This window comes from Alosa alosa, chromosome 9, assembly GCF_017589495.1.
Source record: "Alosa alosa isolate M-15738 ecotype Scorff River chromosome 9, AALO_Geno_1.1, whole genome shotgun sequence".
Lineage (NCBI taxonomy): Eukaryota > Metazoa > Chordata > Actinopteri > Clupeiformes > Clupeidae > Alosa > Alosa alosa.
Genome location: NC_063197.1, coordinates 26530207 through 26549755, shown reverse-complemented (window position 1 = coordinate 26549755; position 19549 = coordinate 26530207). Strand labels below are relative to the sequence as shown.

The 19549-nt window shown below is 43.4% G+C and overlaps 1 protein-coding gene across 1 annotated transcript; it reads right to left on the bottom strand.

Annotated features, from left to right (window-relative positions):
* Nucleotides 1-783: 783 nt before the first annotated feature.
* Nucleotides 784-19518, bottom strand: kif14 (kinesin family member 14). Its single transcript, XM_048253621.1, is given in 31 exon segments — nt 784-1717; nt 1839-1986; nt 2428-2502; nt 2727-2849; nt 4533-4685; nt 4902-5089; nt 5428-5661; nt 6430-6530; nt 7550-7653; nt 8145-8280; nt 8531-8663; nt 9506-9638; nt 9776-9928; nt 10190-10337; nt 10550-10707; nt 11355-11457; nt 11834-12018; nt 13447-13510; nt 13930-14077; nt 14435-14607; nt 15321-15439; nt 15634-15750; nt 16010-16105; nt 16107-16118; nt 16403-16433; nt 16625-16677; nt 16859-16957; nt 17122-17209; nt 17332-17583; nt 17811-18939; nt 19459-19518. Coding segments are annotated over 30 exon segments (4869 nt in total). The 5' UTR covers nt 18767-18939; nt 19459-19518; the 3' UTR covers nt 784-1331.
* Nucleotides 19519-19549: the final 31 nt, after the last annotated feature.

Here is a 19549-nt window from a genome sequence, read left to right as displayed (position 1 = left end):
CAGAACATGATGTGGTGATGTTGAATTGCCCCTGTATTGTAATTCTGTAAGGCCCTCAGAGACACTCAAACAAATTCAAGTGTGAGAGCTACAAGAGGTCCAGCTCTTGCAGGCGTCAAAACAAAAACAAACCATTACTCCCTCTGATGTACTGGGACTGCACTGTGCACTGCTCTGGGCCCGACCATATGGTGAAAAAGCTCACAATGAAAAAGGAGTTTGGGCGTGCAAGATAACAGTGGCGACCATTCAGGAGTGACTAATGACACCTCATTCAACACACTCATGAATCTGAACACCAAAGCACCTTACAGCAGGCAGATAAGCTCTCAGAGCCATTTTGACGTTTACAAGAGTTGTAAAAGCTTGCCAGTTGCTGTGGAAGTGTGCATGCTATTTGTGATGCTCACTGACACACATGCATGATTTTTTTCTCCGCAGTATCTGACTTATATTAACATTTATCAACATATATATAGTATTTACGCAGTAGATCACAATACAACTTATATTATTTGTTGTATCACATTGGAATTCTTGCATAAAACAGTATGGCTGAACTACACAATAGCTACTACTACTACTACTAGGTTTAAAATGGAAGATGTCTAATCATTATGATAAATCATTGAATATTTGTGCTCATCATGCAGGTTTCATGTGCATTTACATGTGGATGATGAGAACACTAAACAGGTTATTTGATAAATGTGTAGAAGTAAGGCCCTACCAGCAAAAACAAAAAGGTCATCCTCACTCAAGACACTGAAAGCATACACAATATGACAATACAAGCATATACATTTAATATTGAAACACCAATGTTACATGATTTACCAGGACAAAGTGAGTTTTCATACAAAATAAAAGGCATTATTTTTCTTACAGTATAACGGAAGGGTGTGTGTATGGGCGGTGCAATAGGTCAAGTGCAAAAATACAAATATTTTCATACAAAGTCTTCAATTTGTTATGTTATACAAAATCTACAGCTCCATACAACACCTAATGCTTTCAAAACAAAATAAGTATGTTACAATTTAATAATCTATCAATATATCCGTATTTTAAAATTAGCCACATTTTGCACTGGGTAAAATTGTCCCCAGTCCTTCATGCAAATAATACAGTCCTTGACTTAGCAAAATTTGGCTTCAAAAAATGTGTACAGCTGTGACATTCAAGAAAAAAAGTAGTGCTTTTAAATAACTGACCATCCTCGTACAGGTAAGCAAGTATGGCTGTTAATCAGCATTTTTCCTATCAGATTATTAACAACATATACATCCAAATATCCTAATGCCTCTTCACCACCAGGAGCTCAAAGCAGCTCACACCCACCGGGCATCCTTAGAGGCAGACTCGGGCCCTGTGATACTGTAGACTATCTTAGGCACGGTCCTGTTTCTGGGCGGCAGGGAGGCGTGAGAGGAGTTACTCCCTACAGTTGTGTTACACTCCTCCGATGACCTCCTCGAGCCCACACTGCCTGCCGAGCCCCTGGACCTGGCCCTGCCGCTCTTTATCGCCGAAGCCAAGGAATGCAGGGCTGCGTGGACGTCGTCGCGAGCGACCATGACGCTCTGGACGCAGGGGAGCTGGAGTCCCGCCACCCCTCCAGTTCCAGGGCCCGCTTTTCTCGGCAGGCCGCTAATGATGTCATCAATTACCCTGGAAGAGGACTGGACGGCAACAACGCTGCAGTCATCAGCTTTTCCTGTGGAAAGAAGACAATGCAGACAGGAGCATGGTTTAAACTGAGAGTTATGAGGCTCACAGACAGTGAGTGGGTGGGTGGGGGTGGAGTGGGTGGTTCTGTGTTGGTGGAGCTTTGGTACCTCTGAGAGAGAGAGACAGAGACGAGTGAAGCTGCTGCAGAGCCTGGTTGAGCTGAAAGAGGGAGACAGCCGAGGTCCGCATTTCACACAAGCACCTTGCCACATCTGAGGAATTGTCTCTGGCCCTGTCAGAAGATTCCTGTCCCTGCTAGAATAGAAAAATACACATGCACATTGGCAAAATACTGAGGAATGAGGAAATAAAATAAACCACAACATCACAGCATATGAATTAAACACAAACATGCTTCTTCAAAATCAAGGACATGGGACAGACACACAGACACACACACACACACTCCCCCTCACAGCCACACACCTCAATTCCTGTGTTTATGTAAAAAGCTTACAATGACCATGGAGTTTGGGCATGGAAGATAACAGCAGTAACCATGCTGGGGTGACTGATTGCCGCTCATTCAACACATTCATTACTCGCCTGCCAAAGCACCTTACAGCAGGCAGATAAGCTCCCAGGCCATTTTGATTTTATAAGAGTCATAAAAGCTCGCCAGAGGCTGTGGGAGTAACATTAATCGGGGGACATGCTCTCCTTTTGTCAGAATCAGAGGCAGGTTGTTATGCTTACTGAAATATTGCAGTAAAGGTAGCTCTGAAGGGCCTGGGCTGTGTCCAGAGATTTGGTTTTGAGGCTCTGCAAATGCTGCAAACACAATTGTAAAACAGGCACACATTGGCCATGAGTCACATATAATTAGGAACTCCTTTTCCCCCTTTCACACATAAATCTAAAACCCCAAATTCACCCAAATAAAGGATGTCATGTGTAGGTGTCTTAACACCTCTGTTGACTTTATAAGATCCATCTACCTGCATGACGAGTCACTATGTATCAAATTGTCCATAGGAACGGGACTGACACGTCACCTGGTTTTTAGGATACATCAGTTGAGCTTCCCTCAACATGTCCTTGCTGATGTTGAGTCCTTCCTCCAAGAGACCATGAACACCTCTGCTGGTGCCATCCAGAAGAGATTCCAGTGGGGGACACTATAGAGAGGAAAGGACAAAGGCCACAAGTTAGAAGGGTTGCCCTTATCACACTGAGCCTATCTGCTGATTCATTTTAACGATACTTATTATACGGCTCTTCACAATGCAAGTATTATTTCATTCGGTCATTATTTTCGTCTAAGGACCTCCAAATAATGGCCGCTGTCAATGGCAACGGATTTTCATTCAAAAGTAAAGGTTGGTCAGCTGTGTTTTAAAGAACGTTTGATTCAAGTTCAGCGTGTGTTACAAACTAAAAAAGACATATCGTGGAGTTTATTTTTTCGTTTTGGCAAGTAGCAGTATAATAAGCGGGATAATGTATAAAACGCCGGTCATTATTGGGAAAATAAGTCCCTTCAGGGCGAAGCAGGGCGGTTCGCCCTGTCGGGACTTATTTTCCCAATAATGACTGGCGTTCTATACATTAGTGTTTCCCAAAGACTGGGTCGCGACCCACAGGTGGGTCGCAGGAGATTTTATTTGGGTCGTCAGCACAATTTATGTTGTCTAATAGGCCTAACTTAGCCAGGAAAGCTATCCGTTTTCTATTAGGATATAGTTTGTTTACCACAGTCACATCCCTCTGTGGAATTTTGCATTTAGAATAGCTCTGAAACTGGAGGGCGAACGCGTCGCAGAAGGGACAGCGTGGACATCTCATTCGCAAAATGAAACATTTCTGTGGGGCACCTGCCATGGACCTCGTAGTTGCAAAATGCAAGGGACATGAATCAGCCTATTTGCACAATCATTAACGGACACCAGCTCTTCAACTTGACCGATTAAAATCTAGTCAACTAAAGCAGACATCCGTATACCAGACATGGCTATTCAATTTGCGTCATAGGCTGTAGATAGTTTCAATTGTAGATGCACTCTTTAAAAGTTAATAGCAACCTCCTCACATTCTTTATTATTTCGGATTTAAAACGCTCAACAGTGCATTATATTAGCCTACTATTTAAATAGACATTTTAAACATTTTCCTCTCCTACAATAAAGGCACATTATCTTTTGACTATTGCGCAAAAGCCTCTTGTTCTGATATTTATTCATTTCACATTCTTACAACATAGCTTGCCACTACATCAATACACAGCCTTGGTATACGGCCTACAAACAAACGTTTAACTCCAGAGGAAAATGCGGATTCAACTTTCCAAATAAAGAAACCTCCACAAACAGGCTGCAATATAACAACTTGAGTTACTTGCTATGTTTACATAGGAATTGACGGTGTTATGGATCCATTTGTCTGCAACGCAACGTAGCCTACAACATCTCTCTTTAGAAATAGGAACATCTTACTATGCTGAAGAGTGACGACTTCTTGCATGCAAGAATACCCCCAAGAAAAGTTTGAGAACCTGTGGCCTAAAACAATATGATTGCATGCAGGTTGCATGTTAGATCTGAAGTGAAATGGGTCGCGATGGTCTGTCATTTTTAAAAAGTGGGTCCCCAGAAAAAAAGTTTGGGAAGCACTGCTATACATTATCCCTTACTTAACCCACAGCTCTGGGTGTGCACCGTTACAGGAGTTAAAGGCCATAGCAATTGCCCCGTTCTCCATACTCATCTGCATGGATACGCTGTCCACCCAAAATGCCCTTGCTGTGTTCTTGGTCTCACAGGATTAAACGTCGCCCCGTGCACCATTGACCCATCGTTCTTTACCTTGCCTACGGCATCAGAGCCCAGCTCCACCACGTGCATCTCCGTCCCTGTGAGAACCGAGAGGTGGCCAATGGCGCGCAGGGCTGCACTCAAACACTGACCCATCTTACTCTGGGCCTCGATCACCATGGATGTGATCTCAGAGTCACAGCCCTGGCCAAGACACACACAGGAAGGGAACAAAACAGAGGGGTTACAGTTATCATCTTTTCCCCACTTATGCCATTAAACTCACATCAGACATTCTACAATGAGTGTTCTGTATTTCTAACTGCCATACAGATAGAACCTTGTTCTCTTCATGTGGACACTGTATTCCTTTCATCTTTGTCTGGCAAATGAAGGAGGCCAATTCCTGTCGGTGCTCACCTGAATGAGAAGCTGAAAGTAGCCCCCCATTTTCTTCACTTCGGTCTTGAGTTCCTCTGCAGCGAGGAATAGTGCGCCGCCGCACGGCTTGATGCTGGACACCCAGATGAGCGTGGAGGACACGGCCCTCTCCATGGCCAGAGTGCCCTTCACCAGCTGGGTCTGGGCCTCAACATTGTACACAAACACTGGAAGACATATTCACATTTTAAACAAACAAACTAATAAATAAATTGTTATTAAAATAAATATTTCACAATCACTGCCTAGCCACAGTCAGAATGTGATGTGCCCCACAAAGAGTGATTCATACAGATCCGTTAATTTGTCAGTCTGAATAACAAAGGTCAGCTGATGGGTGTGAAATTGTGAAAAAAATCAGGATATCATCCATCGATCTGAACATGAATTCTGTCTGTATTAACTGACTTGACAAATTACTATAACATCATATGAACCAATGAAACTTCTCTGGAAAGGTTTTTGTTTAAATAATCATTTTAGTCGGGCACTGATTCAAGCTTACTGTTCTCTGGGCTGTCATCATCGAGTTGATGGTAGAGCGTGGAAATGGACTTCACCGCAGAGTGGATGCTCAGCAAGTCAGAAGTCAGCCTGTCAGCCACGCTCTCGTCGCCATGGTGACACTCCCGCAACCTTGCAACTGCTTGGCCAATCAGGTCCTTGCTGATGCCTGGCAGGGCTGAGTCTGAGGTGCTAGAGAGTTGGGACGGGGGCTTTTTCATTCCCATGAGTCCCACTGCCAAATGATACAGGACGTTAGTGGTCAGCACAGTACCACAAGCACTCAGCATTCTGTTTGTGTGTGTGTGTTTGTGTGTGTATCTGTGTGTGTGTATGACATAACTCCTTCATAATGTTGAAATAAATGCTGTGTGTGTATGTGTGTGTGACATAACTCCTTCATAATGTTGAAATAAATGCTGTAGTTTGACTTTATAGAGCTAGCTATTTTAAAGTCCAAAAGTAATATTTAGCATTGGCATAATGTTCACCAGCATTCGTTTTACAGTACGATTGATCCAGTCACACGGTAAATCACTTTGACATTATAACGGGGTCAAAGTGACATAATCCTCCTCAGAAGTCGGCGCATACGCCTGCAGCTCCAACTGAAGGCCCCGCTCATACGTGACAGATGGAAACTGTTGCCACACTAATGTAGCTCTGATTCGAAAACCAGTGCTTACATTTATTTGGACACGACAGACTGGTTTTAAATAGCCAGTCCCTTCTCTCGCTGTGGGAGCTGAGCAGCTGAGAAGGACCGTGCTGAGAGGGCCCAGGATTTTTAACCTTGATGGACGGTCCAACCCGGCATCGTCTTGGGGGCGAGGAAATGGGGATTTGGAGTCCAGGAAAGCTCTTCTGGACTGAAGCCTCACTTCCATCAACGCCCCCACACACTTACGCTCACTCGCTCCTCTCACACACAGACGTAAACACAGATCTGCTCCCCTCCGCTCCCCTCCCATCCCCGCTAGGAGTATGGGTGTGAGTGCTTTACCAGTGGACTGCGGTGCCGGGCTGTTCAGGCTCTGGATGGGGTGGACCCGGATCTCGTACAGTCGCCCTGAGATCCTCCTGCCTTTCAGCAAACTCCTACTTCTGTGCCAGAGCAGAAAAAATAAATAAATAAATAATTAAATAAATAAATCACTGTGGTTTAGGATGACTTTCCTAATAACAGCAAACATGGCTTGAAGGGTGATCATGGAAATGTTTTCTTTTTTTTTTCTTTTCAAACGTACTGGTTAATAACATAAGCCTTCTAAGTAGTTTTCTCTGCGTTGAGGTCTATGTCAGCTAATTCTTAAGAGTGAGGGAATCTACAAACTCATCATAATGACAAGCAAATAGCTATGGCTATTTTTTTTTTTTTTTTTTGGACGGCAGTCCTGGGGCCAGCCACTACGAGAGGCACCACAGGGAGCAGTGACCTGGGGTCACAGACTGCTGCAGAGACAGGGAAAATCTCTGGGATCCGGGCACACGCCAGGGTGCGTAGGAAACCCTGAAACGCCGCCATGTTGCACTTGGCTCGCCCTCGATTCACAGTGGTTACCACTCGAGTAACAAACATGCCAAACAAGATGGAGAGAGAAAGAAAGAAAGAAAGATAGAAAGGAGAAGAAACTGAAATGGCGATGGCAGTGAAGAAGGTTGGGGGTGGAGGGGCTGATGTTGTGAGCTTGCACTTTAGGTAGATGGCGGGAAGAAAGCCAGTTTAACTGACAACATTTTTTATGCGGGTGAAATTATTTAACAGCCTGAAAAATGGCATATGCTAATATTTTGTGGATGGTGAATTCATGCCACCATTTTGTGAAATACGCCATTGTGCTCCGGAGAGACTCCACTTTAGTGTTCGGTCGTAAAAGTCAAGACAGATCTGTACGGCCAAGGAAATTTGCACAATAAAAACTATGAAATACAAGCTGTGGGAGAGCAATGCATAAAATATTAATAAGCACCACAGTTATGAACAGCAGAGGGGTGGAAGGAGACTTTGGAGAGAGAGAGAATGACAAAGTAGAGAGAGAAAGAGAAATCAAGACAGAAAAAGAGACAGAAAATGATAAAGGAAGAGAAGGACAAGGAGAGAGGAAAAGTACCAGAGATATTACCTCCGTCGAGAGAGGGAGGAGGCAGTGGAAGAGGCCGATATATCTTGTTCCCACTCATCATTGGGGTCATAAAACACATCGTCGTCTTTGGAGGCTCGCTCCCCCTGAGAGACATAAATTAGTGTGTGATCTCAGAGCCAATACATCTCTTTTAATTAACAGAAAACCAAAAACAACACTGTGTCACTTTTAACCATGGAGGCTTCTTTGCCCAGCAAAAACAATCTGTCTAAAGCTCCATTGTCAAATTTTTGGCAGAGCACTCAGGCGCAAAAGCTAGGGCAACAGGTTTGTTGTCGGAGCCCAAATGGCTTGGTCATGCATCTGTTGGCTTAGATAAGAACAATTCAAGCAAACACACAATGACTGGATGATAATTCACAAATAAGATGTTGGTGGCAGACATGCTCAAACTTCAAAAAAAAAACAGTAACTTGTTTCAACCATCCGTTGTCTGAATTAACCATCAACAATGTCAAAGAGCATATTATTGGAAGGATGTGCCTGTTGCCAAATTCAATTGGCAAACTTTACATTTCACTCCAACTAAACACTCCATACAATATTAAAAAAAAGCTTTCCACAGGGTGTGTACCTGGTCCAGCTCTCTCATGGCTGCCAGGTTGCTCTGGAACTTCTCCAGGCTCCAGAAGGTGGAGATGCCCAGCTTGGTATTCTGGAGCTGGACCTGCAGCTCTCCGTCTCCACACCCCTGCTCTGACACTTCATGCCTTCATGAGTGGGAGAGGTTCAAACCGCAAGAAGAAAAAAAAAAAAGAAGCTATGAAAACATAACAGGATTTGGAAGAGGGAGACACGGATTTGGAGCGACACACACATTAAAACATATTCCTGGAAGTTACATTTTCTCCTTGCAAATAGTTTGCCGGTGGTGTACCGATTTGGGACATTTCATAGTCATAGACATTCAAAATCAATTACATAACAAGTGAGGTCGTGGTTAGCCCATGGTATGAGTACCTGCTGAAAATGGTGTGCTTCCTCAGCTTTTTGCTGATGGCGTTGGCCTCCTCGATCATCAGCGACAGCTTCATAGCATCCCACTGTGGCGGAGCTGAAGACGCAGCGGGAACTGAGCCAACACTAAGGGTTTCTGAGGGGGTTCCAACAACAACGAGAGGAAAGACATTTTTCTTTTATTGTGTTTACAAACTCAAGACAAACACTCTCACATGCGCCCTTATTTATTACAGGACATCCCCACTGTATGCGTCATCATATGTATTGTCTCATTCAATTCTGCAATTACGATAATATACATTTCACTTTTGTGTGTGAGACATTAGTCTTTGTGCGTATGACAACCCACTGTCTGTATCAGCGCTGTGACCGAGTACAATCCTTATAACATCACTATGCAACAATCTGTCACTTTTGAAGGTACATTTATATAGGCCACTAGTCTAGCAATCATCTTCTAATTCATTTTGGTGGTATATGGTAATATGAAGGACAGAAACACACCCGTTATTCCCACTGGCTGCTCAGTGTGTGCAAAAAAGCAATTCTGGTCATTTGTCTGGGACAAACCGACCCACACAAAAGTGCCTCTTTGCCAACTATATCTCCTAAAGACACTAGTTAATATGATGTCAAACATTTTACCAGTCCATTTGGTACTTTTAAAAGGAACCATATGTAAGAAATGTATTTCAGTTAATCATAAAATGGCCCTGATATGGCATCCAGGTTGCCAGCTCTGCCAGTCAGAGGGGAGGGGAAGGGGATTGTAGTACCAGTTTTGGCCACAATCTTACATACCGTTCCTTTAAACTCAGTTGTTCTAAGTCAAATATAGACAAATGCCAAATGAAGTTGAACTTGAGTTGAGATAAAAAAAAAAATGCATGTTTCCTCTTTAAATAATGACAAACAACTTCACTGTGGCAAAAGAACACCAGAAACATTTCTCCCACTGTAATGATGACAACGTACCAGTTTTTGGAGTGTGATTTGTCCTGAGGACCCGTTTCCTCTGGATTTCAGCAAATTCCTCCGCAATCTTCCTCTTCTCGGCTTCAAGAGCCTCGATGATTTTGGCATGCCTTATGTCATGGTCTGCCATGGCCTGGATTATGGGGTGAACAGAATAAACAGATTGAGCTTGAAATGATGTCACCACTGTAGGCAGCTGTATTTGCTTTCTCCACATCCACCCACACTCTCCCCCCACCCCACCTCTCCCCGCCTCACCCACTCACTCACCTGTCTGGTTGCCTGAGCTTCCATGTGGAGCCGTTTCTTGTGGGTACTGACTTCTTGCTCCAGCATGGACTTGGCGGTCTTGAGCTCCTCTATCTTGCTAGCCACCTTCTGACTGTCCAGCTCCTGCCTCCTCTTCCGCTGGCTCTCCTCCTCCTGAGGGACAGCAAGCATATGGAGTTAGCCAGGGCAGCTACATTACATTTTCACCCGTAAAAGAGCTTACAGTGTTTTATGACGCTTCCTGAGGGGAAAGAAATGTTGGGCTTGGGGTGCCAGAAGTCAGGAATCGATCCAAAAACAACATTAGTCGTACTAGCGCTGTTTCTGCTGGTTGAACTTAGCAGTACATTGATTTAGACCTGGTCCATGTTGTGTCTTGTGCTCAGAGCTCCACCACACTGAGATATCCCATACCAGTTCCTTCTCTAGAGTTTTGATCCTATCCTCGTAGAGCTGCTTCTGCGAGATGAGCTCTTTCTGTGCCATGTCTTTGGCCACCTGGATGCCCTGCAGCATCTCCTCTTTGGCCTTGAGTCGTGCCTCTTCAATCTCAGCCTCCAGCCTGGATTCACAGGAGGAATTGTTAAGCATGGACAAAACTTTAACATTCTCAAACAGACAGATGAGGCTTTTCAGGCATCAAAAAGAAGAAAGAACTGCTAACTCATAATTTTTAGTACATGGAAAAAACAAGTCCGTTGGACTTCCCGCTCTTCCCTCGTATCTGGCAGACTAAAGCGCAACTCTAGCACAAAAACACATGTCTGAACTCACTTGGCCCTCTGGGCGGCTAGAAGCTCGTTCTTGGCGAACTCGAAGTCCTTGTGGCCATCTCCAGCACTGGACCAGCAGGACACCCGCTTCCCACTCTGGACCTCTGTGGGGTGGTTGAAGCGGAAGTAGTGATCGCCACCGAGGATCACCCTGTCGCCCTGGAAACAGCGAGATGGGTTTGACCATGCTGACAGGGTAAGGGGTGGAGGTCATGCTCAAGTTCACATTCTATGAGGTTTTATTAATTTCCTCTGTGTGGCACAAACTCAACTCTACACAAATCAAACACAATTACACTAAAACCAACTTTAGTTGTTATAGATTGGAGAAAAATAGCAGTTGGCTTTCTTTTCTTCAACATAGGAAAGTTTCTGGTACAGACCACAAATCATATAAAACACACTGTTTCAATTCCACTATGTTGTTTGCATTCAGCCTTCAAACATTTTCCCCTGAACCATAATCAAGAATTTATATAATCAGATAACTGTGGTGCGTACAACCAGGGTATGCCTAAAAATAAGAGCATTCAACAGTCCCCTTTTGCCTGATACCCCCTGCATATGTGACCAGACCAGACAAACCAAATATAAACCACCCTGGAAAATGTGATTCACTAGTTTGTTTAAGCTGCTCTCCTTTACTGTTGTTGACAGGGAAAAAAATGGTGCAATTAAAAATGTTCATTTCAAATAAATTAGGAGAAAAAAAACAAACATCTTTTGAGCCACAATTCAGGATAGTCCCATATTTTTTTGCACTGCACCAAATCCAGCTTCCCCCTTTTTTTCCCCCCCATCCTTACATGGTGAAGGACAGTGGATTCGGACACAAGGTTCCCATTCACGAAGGTCTTGGCATTCTCCATAGGCAAGATGCTGACTGTTCCATTTACATTGGAAATGACACTGAGAAGAAAAAAAAAAGAGCGAAAAGAAAGTGGAAAAATCAGACATGACCATGAATCACATTTACATGTTAAGAGAAGTGAGTCAGTCATATGTAAACTTGCAAAGGATGGTTGGAAGCTTGGTTTCTGAGGAAAACTGTAATGAGACAAAGATGGCTTTACAGCCCATAGCCAATCTGAATTATGAACAACTGGATGATAGCTATCTTTCATTAATACATTTGTGTAGATGGGCAGTAGAACATCCATTGCTTTTGATGACATTTATCACTAACTTAATAGCACTTTGAAATAGTTACTAAAATGACTCAATCAAAAACTTTATTCGGCCTAGACCGTCATTCTAGAACATGAGCGGCTGGGCACTTTCTTACCAGTGGTTATCCGCGATGAGTGCCCCAGACAGCTGAATGTCGTGGGCGGACTCGGACTTCAGCCGGCCGACCTTGGTCTGTCCCTCCCTGATCATATATAAGAGCATCTCTGACAGCTGAGGGTCTTCATTCAGGTTGACGAGGTTGGGGAGACGGTTGTCTACCTTAAAGGTGACGCCCGCCCGCTGTTTCACAGTGGAGAGAGAAAGAGAAAGAGAGACAGAGAGAGAGAGAGAGAGAGAGAGAGAGAGAGAGAGAGAGGGAGGGATGGTGAGAGTGGGTCAAAAGCACTTGTATAGGCCAAGCACAACAAGAACAAATACATTTTCTTGGTGCAAGTGTCTGATATAAAAATGTGAGAAAAAAAAACATGCACCAAACATATAGCCTAATACTGGATATGGCTTGGAAAATTGTACATTTAAGAAAATGACAGATTAGAAGTTTAAAAAGGTAACTACATTCCCTAAATGAGGCTCCAATCAGCACTTTCATGAAATGACTGATGACATTGCTAATGATAAACATATTTCTATACACAGGGCTTAAAATTCATTTTTCAAAATGTAGGTTAGGTTAGGTTATTCATGTAGGGGGGATTTACACAATTTAGGGGGAAGGGGGCGGGGGTTGCAATTTCAATACTTTTTTAAAAAGTGTTTGATTTTGGGGCCCCCAACACCCTGACGTCATCAGTAATATATACTGTAGTGGGATCATTCACAACAGTGGACATCCTAGATTCTGCTTGACTCTCTCCACACACACACTGAAAATTATGGCTTATGTGATAGGCTATGTTTCTATTTCATATATTTGTTAATTCATATAGAGTGTATTTAGTTAATAATGTATTTTTTAATGTATAGCATTTTACTAGTAGCTAAACATATTTAGTCATTTGAATGCTTCATATTGACGTTTAAACTATAACACTTAGGCATATCTTTAATGTGTTGTGTAGGTCTAATTGAGTGCACATTGGTGATGAGTAGGTGTAATTGAGTGCCTGTCACTTTAAGAAAATACGTGAGGCTCCCTTCAGCCTGACGGTTTTAGGCTAGTCGCTAGTGAATAAAAGTTCTGCATAGTGCATAAGGATATGTGGATGCAATTCATTATGTTTTCTATGTTATTAGATAAAATTAATGTTCAAAAAACTAAGTTGAAGACAATCTTTCTGAGATCAAGTGTTGACGTGACCTGAGCTAGCAGGATAGTTACCCAGGAGCTCTTTCCAGATGTAAAAGTTTTCCATGGTTGCGTAGTAGCCTATTTGCGTAAGCGCAAAGTGGTTCTCTCTCTCTCTCTCTCTCTCTCCGTGTGTGTGTGTGTGTGTGTCTGCGTCTGCATGAGGCTATGTTCAATTCAACTCGGTAGTTGATCCGTCCGGTCAATAGCACCACCTTCATGCCACTTCATGATTATATTAACGTCATCAGACAGGCTGTAAAAGTGTATGCGGGAATTTCTCGCATTATGATGGCTAGAGTTGCGGGACTTGAACAAATTATGCGCAATACCCACAATCCCGCAGTGAAATTTAAGCCCTGATACAAACACATACTGATATAAAATATAGCAATAGCATCACATTTATAGCAATCAGTCACCTGTAGCTCTTTGGCCTCTTCTTTTTTCCGTTTTTCAGCCTGTTCCAGCTTCTCTCGCCAAGAACTAAAACCAAATAGAGAAGTCAGAAACCCTGAGAAGCACTTGTGATATTTTTTTTTCTCGCTCAGACGACTTATAGTATAAGTATAAGTATATATACTCTTTTGATCCCGTGAGGGAAATTTGGTCTCTCTGCATTTATCCCAATCCGTGAATTAGTGAAACACACTGCACACAGTGAGCACACAGTGAGGTGAAGCACACACTAATCCCGGCGCAGTGAGCTGCCTGCAACAACAGCGGCGCTTCGGGGAGCAGTGAAGGGTTAGGTGCCTTGCTCAAGGGCACTTCAGCCGTGGCCTACTGGTCGGGGTTTGAACCGGCAACCCTCCGGTTACAAGTCCGAAGCGCTAACCAGTAGGCCACGGCTGCCCTCAAACTTCTGAAGCAGGCCAACGCTATGGACACTTCTCATCGCTCACCGGTGAACCTCAGCCATCTCCCTCTCTTGCTGCGTGAGCTGCATCTTGAGGGCCACGATCTCCTGCTGAAACAGCCGCATCTTCTCTGGTTCGATGCCCCGTGTGCTCATCTGGGCCGCCCGGAGTTTATCCACCTCCGCTTTCAGCTCTATGCATCCAAAAATAATTAAACAAAAAATGTGAAAACAACTCATTACAATAAATAAACCTCACTGCTGTGTTAAAGAGTCCCTTCAACGCGCTAACTCCTCATTCAGCTTCACAACAGTGCCATCTGATGGCATTCAAAATGCATTGCAAATGCAATCTTGTTTGAATAACACCTGCATGACAGTTTTAGCCCCCAGGTGAATGACGGTGCATAAATATGGCCTGAGGACAAGGCTGGACAGAAGTTTAATTGAAAAGAAGCGGGAGCAATGATGGATGTGCACAGGGGGGTTGGCGGAGATGGAGGGAGAAGGGGATGAGAGGGGTTGGCGGAGTGGCATGAAAGGGTGCTGACCTCTGATGAGTTTGGCGTTGGTGTCTTCGTTGACCTTGGCCACGTTGATGATCATGCGGGCCTGCTTGGCGTAGCGCAGCGTGCTCAGGCTCTCCTCCACGTGGTTGGCGGCCGGACTGAGCGTGGCAATCATGGCCGTCTTTGAGTTACCGCCCAAACTCTCCTTCAGCAACCTGGAATCAGACAGCTGAAAATCATTCGCCTGATCTAAATACGTTTGCCTGATCTTCCCCACTAGTTCTTTGCACAATAAATCACAGAGCTGCATGAATAGGAAGTCCAATACTGATCAAGTTCTTTATTCAATAAAAATATCAGGACGTGTAAAGGGTAGTGCTGACTATAACTCAATTACAATGGGCAACCGTGAACGCCAATATATGTGACTGAACACAGACGTAAAATCAAAGGTTTAGAGATCTTCTTGTGAATAATTCTCTTCTATTCAAACTCTACCAAAGCATGGTCATATTCATTTAAAGAGCCAGTTGATTTCACTCATTACCTCATTAACTCTGCCTCCTGGTTCCAGGGTTTGTATATTACACAGTCCACACGGATGAACCTCAAAATTCCATCTCCGGTGTTGGCACAGTAATAGCACTGCCATACTGCCAGAGCATAAAGAAGCCGATAATAATGGCCTTCGTTCTTATTTCATGAGCGCAAGGCCATTAAAAATCTGTTTTTGGTTTAGACATTGGTTCCATAACTGATTATTCTATGTCAGTGACACAAGACAGTGTCAGCCTGGCAATGGCGCAAGCAGCAGCGCCTTCATTCAGCTATTTCCCCCTGGGGTTCTCATTTGTACCATTCGGAGGCTAATGCTTTGCAGACTGCCGTAACGAAACGCAGTAGCCTTCTCTAGGCCATCACTCCTTACCACGTGAGGACCGACTCCCTGTAAGGGATGAAGACCTTCTTCCTGGTCTGGGCCTGTTCGGACAGCGCAGAGATGACCTTTCCCAGGGTTAGAAGAGACTTGTTGATGCTGGCTCCCTCCTGCACAGAGACCACAATGTAGCTTGAGCCCTGATGAAGTAACCCATCATCTGCTCCTTATGTACCACAAATAAACCTATCCCACCCTTTCATCTTTAACATATTCGCTTCATCATACATTTTCAGCAGATTTGTAATACTTATATATGACATTTTTACTGTGGTGGTAGTAATAGAGAGACGCGGTTGTTTACCCGTAGCCGATCTCCACTGGTTTGGGCGGATGCACAGCGTTCACTGCCAGCCAGATCCACCAGATTTATCCGGCTGGTGATGGTGTGGTCATGCTCTTCCCCTTCCACTAACTCTGTCTGTACAAACACATTCAGTGCACAGTGACCACAGCACCCTTAACAACTTAGTCCAAACCCATTGGCAACCTGGTTTTATTTTCAATGCATATGATGGCATAAGACATTGGTTCATACTGTAAATACATTGGTATGCACACACCATGAAATGTTGAGGGCAAGTTACGCCAATGCATTCATACAATAACGCTGCACAAAAACTGTGTTTAATACTAATATGCTCTCAACCTCCACTGGGCGTAAAAGAGGAATCTCTCACCTTAGTCTGAGTCAGAACCAGGGTGAAGACTGAGTGAGACCTGGAGCTCTTGTCATTCATGCCTGTGGCCGCAGTGGCTCTCTGTTTATTGCCCAAGCTCTAGCCAACCCTGGGAGAGAGAGGGAGAGAGAGAGAGAAGAGAGAGAGAGAGAGAGAGAGAGAGAAAGAAAGAGAGAGGGAAATCGACAGATGGACAGAGTGAGACAGACACAGAGTTTGTGTGTGTAACGTGACAGAACCAAGGCACAGAGAGCCGTCTTCCATTACATCAGATCTCTTAGCAGATGTTTCCCGTATGGGGAGACACTCTGGAGTGGATCAGCCATTGTGTGCTGTGGCCTGTGTGATTGTGCTGATGTGACAAAGGGGAAAAAAAAAAAAATAATAAATCACCTGAATGTCTGCATAGGAGCTCACCACATTCCTGCAAAGGAAATAAAAAGGCATTTTTGAACAATGCGGACACACTTTGAACTCCCACCTCGCTGATTCAAATTTAATGGCCAACCATCATGCGTCCAGGAGCACATTTGAAATTCAATTGAAATTAGAATTAAAAATTTCACCTCTGTGGGTTGACACTACTGCTGCCCAAAAAGGTCAAGCACTACTCACGTGGAGAGGTCAGCAACATAGGGTCCATGAATGGGATGCTCACGAACTCTTAGCTGTCAACGTACACAAAACACAACGTCAACGTACACAAAACACAATAATGAGGGTGTAGGCTTAATGTGTCCTTGTAAATTAGATACAAGTGAAACTAATATGTAAAGCACATTGAATGACCTCTGTGTATGAAATGCGCTATATAAATAAACTTGACTTCACTAATAAAGTTATGCTTACCGGCAACCTTTTCTGATTTTGTTCATCCTTCACGATGAGCAAATCATGGATCTTTTCATTGTACACTTCAAAGTAGCTCATCTCCAAATGACAAGTAATCTGTGGAATTAAACGTCTTGTTATACAGATGGAATGTTACATAATCAGAACAAAAACACATTTATAATGTCTGTCCCCTTCAGTCAATATGAAACATTCAAAAATGACAAAATGGAAATAACTTTACACCAATGATGCTAACCAATTAACAGTAACTCACTCACCTCTTTACTGTTATCCTTTGGAAGCCTGGAAAAAAGTTCCTCACAAAATCTTGGTGTCACCCCAACCTCTTCTCCAAATCCCATCATGCTGCACAAGAAAAAAAAGCACAGTAATGACATACACGGAAGTGTATAAACCCCAGACCTCCTGGATGCAATCAGGTCTATTTACATTCAAATGTGTTGTGTAGCTCTGAACCCAATACTTACGTGTATGACTTTCCAGATCCCGTTTGGCCATAGGCGAATAGGCAAGTGTTAAAACCCTCAAAGGCTCTTTCTAGGAGAGGTTTGGCTAATTTTTCGTACACTATTTGCTGGCTGGCAAAATTAAGATCTGTTTCATCGATGGAGCAGAAAGAGAAGTCAAATGAAAATGTAAATCGTTTGGAGTCGGGGTGATGAACAACAGTTTCATGATTATCCATGAATATGACTTGGGTAGCATTCTCCTTCTGTTCTCTGAAAGACAAGACATAATACAAGTAGTTAGTTATGCTTATCTCTCTAATGTTACCTCATGAACAGTATTATGAACATTAGAAAATCAGTCAACTATGAAGAAAAAAAAATCTGAAAAGAATCAACAGAATTTGTTTCCTAAATCCAAATTTGCTACAGATTTTACAAGAGGGGAAGGCCATTCACTTTGTTACTGGCAGCCATAATGACAGAAACCAGACTCTTACCTGCTGCTGAAAGGCCTCACTCTTACAGCCACAGTCACTGCACTGTTTTCCATCTTGAAGGAGTCCTGTGTGAGTTCAGTACCTTGAGCGGTAGACTCAGCAACTGATGCCGTTTCTGCTGATGCCCTGGACCTCAAAGCTCCATTGTGACTTGAGCTACTAGAGGTCATGGATTTGGCGGCCTGTATTGTGCGTGGGGTATTAGTTGGCATTCTGTTCTGACTGGAGATTGGCAGTTTGTTGATTGGCCTAGATGCACCGGGTTTTCCATACGCTGAAGTCACCTGCGATGCAGTCATGTGTCTCTCCAAACTTGCAGATTTGCATGACACAGTCTTGTTGGCGTCCTTCCCGGCCAAGCGCTCGAAGACTTCTTTCTTTACACTAATTTTGCCAAACTGTGTTGTTCTGGTAGGGGTTGAAACTGTACTGCTCTGACCGTCTGACTTTGAAATATCCATTTTAGTAGTGATCTCTGCTGATAGTTTCTGTGTAAACCTTGGGGCTCGTCCACTGACTTGTGCTAGCGTGTTTGTTCGACTTGCTGAAGCGTCCTTCGCTGGGGTTTTGAACACACTTTCTCGGACGCTACCTGAGCGCAGGACACTTGAAGCACGAGGTGTACGACTGTTTGGCTCCGAGAGGATCTTAGACTGTCGAGATTCGGCACCACTAGGCCCTCGGTAACTTGGTTTTGCCCGAGAAGTGTTTGGTGTTTTGCCAATCGATCCTGTTCTCGTTCTACGCTTCAAAGTCAACCTCTTTTGGGGAGCCTGCATTTGGTTTTCAGCGTTGGATGTGTCCGACTGTTCGCCTTTCCCTGTGTCTTTATTCTCAGTTTTTCTCCTTTGGAGAGTTAGTCTTGTACTCGAGTCATTCTCTTTCGAGGGTTCTGATATTATGTAGGTCTTATTGGTCTCTCTAGATCTATCCACAGATGCTGTGGTCTCATCCATGATGTCAGCTGTTTTGAGTTTTGACAGCTTATTTAAACTTATATCTGATTTAGAGAAACCATGCAGGGACGTTATGAGTTTTTAAATTAATGAGAACAAACGTTCAAATTAAAACATCTAGCAATTTCATAAAAATGTAAAATCAACTAAAATGAGCCAGGTCTTCAATGTACCTGCAACATAAAGGGGAAAAAACTGAAGTTATGACTATTCCATGTAGCAGCTATCTGATAGTCAATATTTAACATTAACGTATAATGTTAACATTAAGTTAACGTTAGTCATGCTAAGGAGCAGATTCGTTAATGTTGGGCAATACCAGCAGAGGTAACTTCCTACTTTCCGCTAACTGTTAACTTGGGTAAACAGGCAGACAGTTAATGTAAAATTAACGATTTTATTTGTATTCATGTCTTAGTTCAAAACGTCTTGCTAGCTAACGTTGGCTAATACGTTGCCTAGGTTAATAATACGCCTTAGCATTAGCCATCTCTTCCGCCTTGCATGTGAATCACTGAATTTAGGACAGTGAGTGTCCCAAGTAACGTTATTCTTAACAAACCAGTTAAAAGCCCTATAGCCAATGGGTGCTGAGATTATTTACAACACTGCTATGAAACAATATAAACGAAAACGAATACATTTTGTAATGGACACAAACGTAACTTTTACTAATCCAGTTATTTGTTTACCTTAAAAGCGCTTTATCCTGTCCTTGTCTTTCGCGTCTTTCCGCTTCAACATTCAAACTCCCCAGGTCGTCTTTGATTGGCTCTTCTAAAA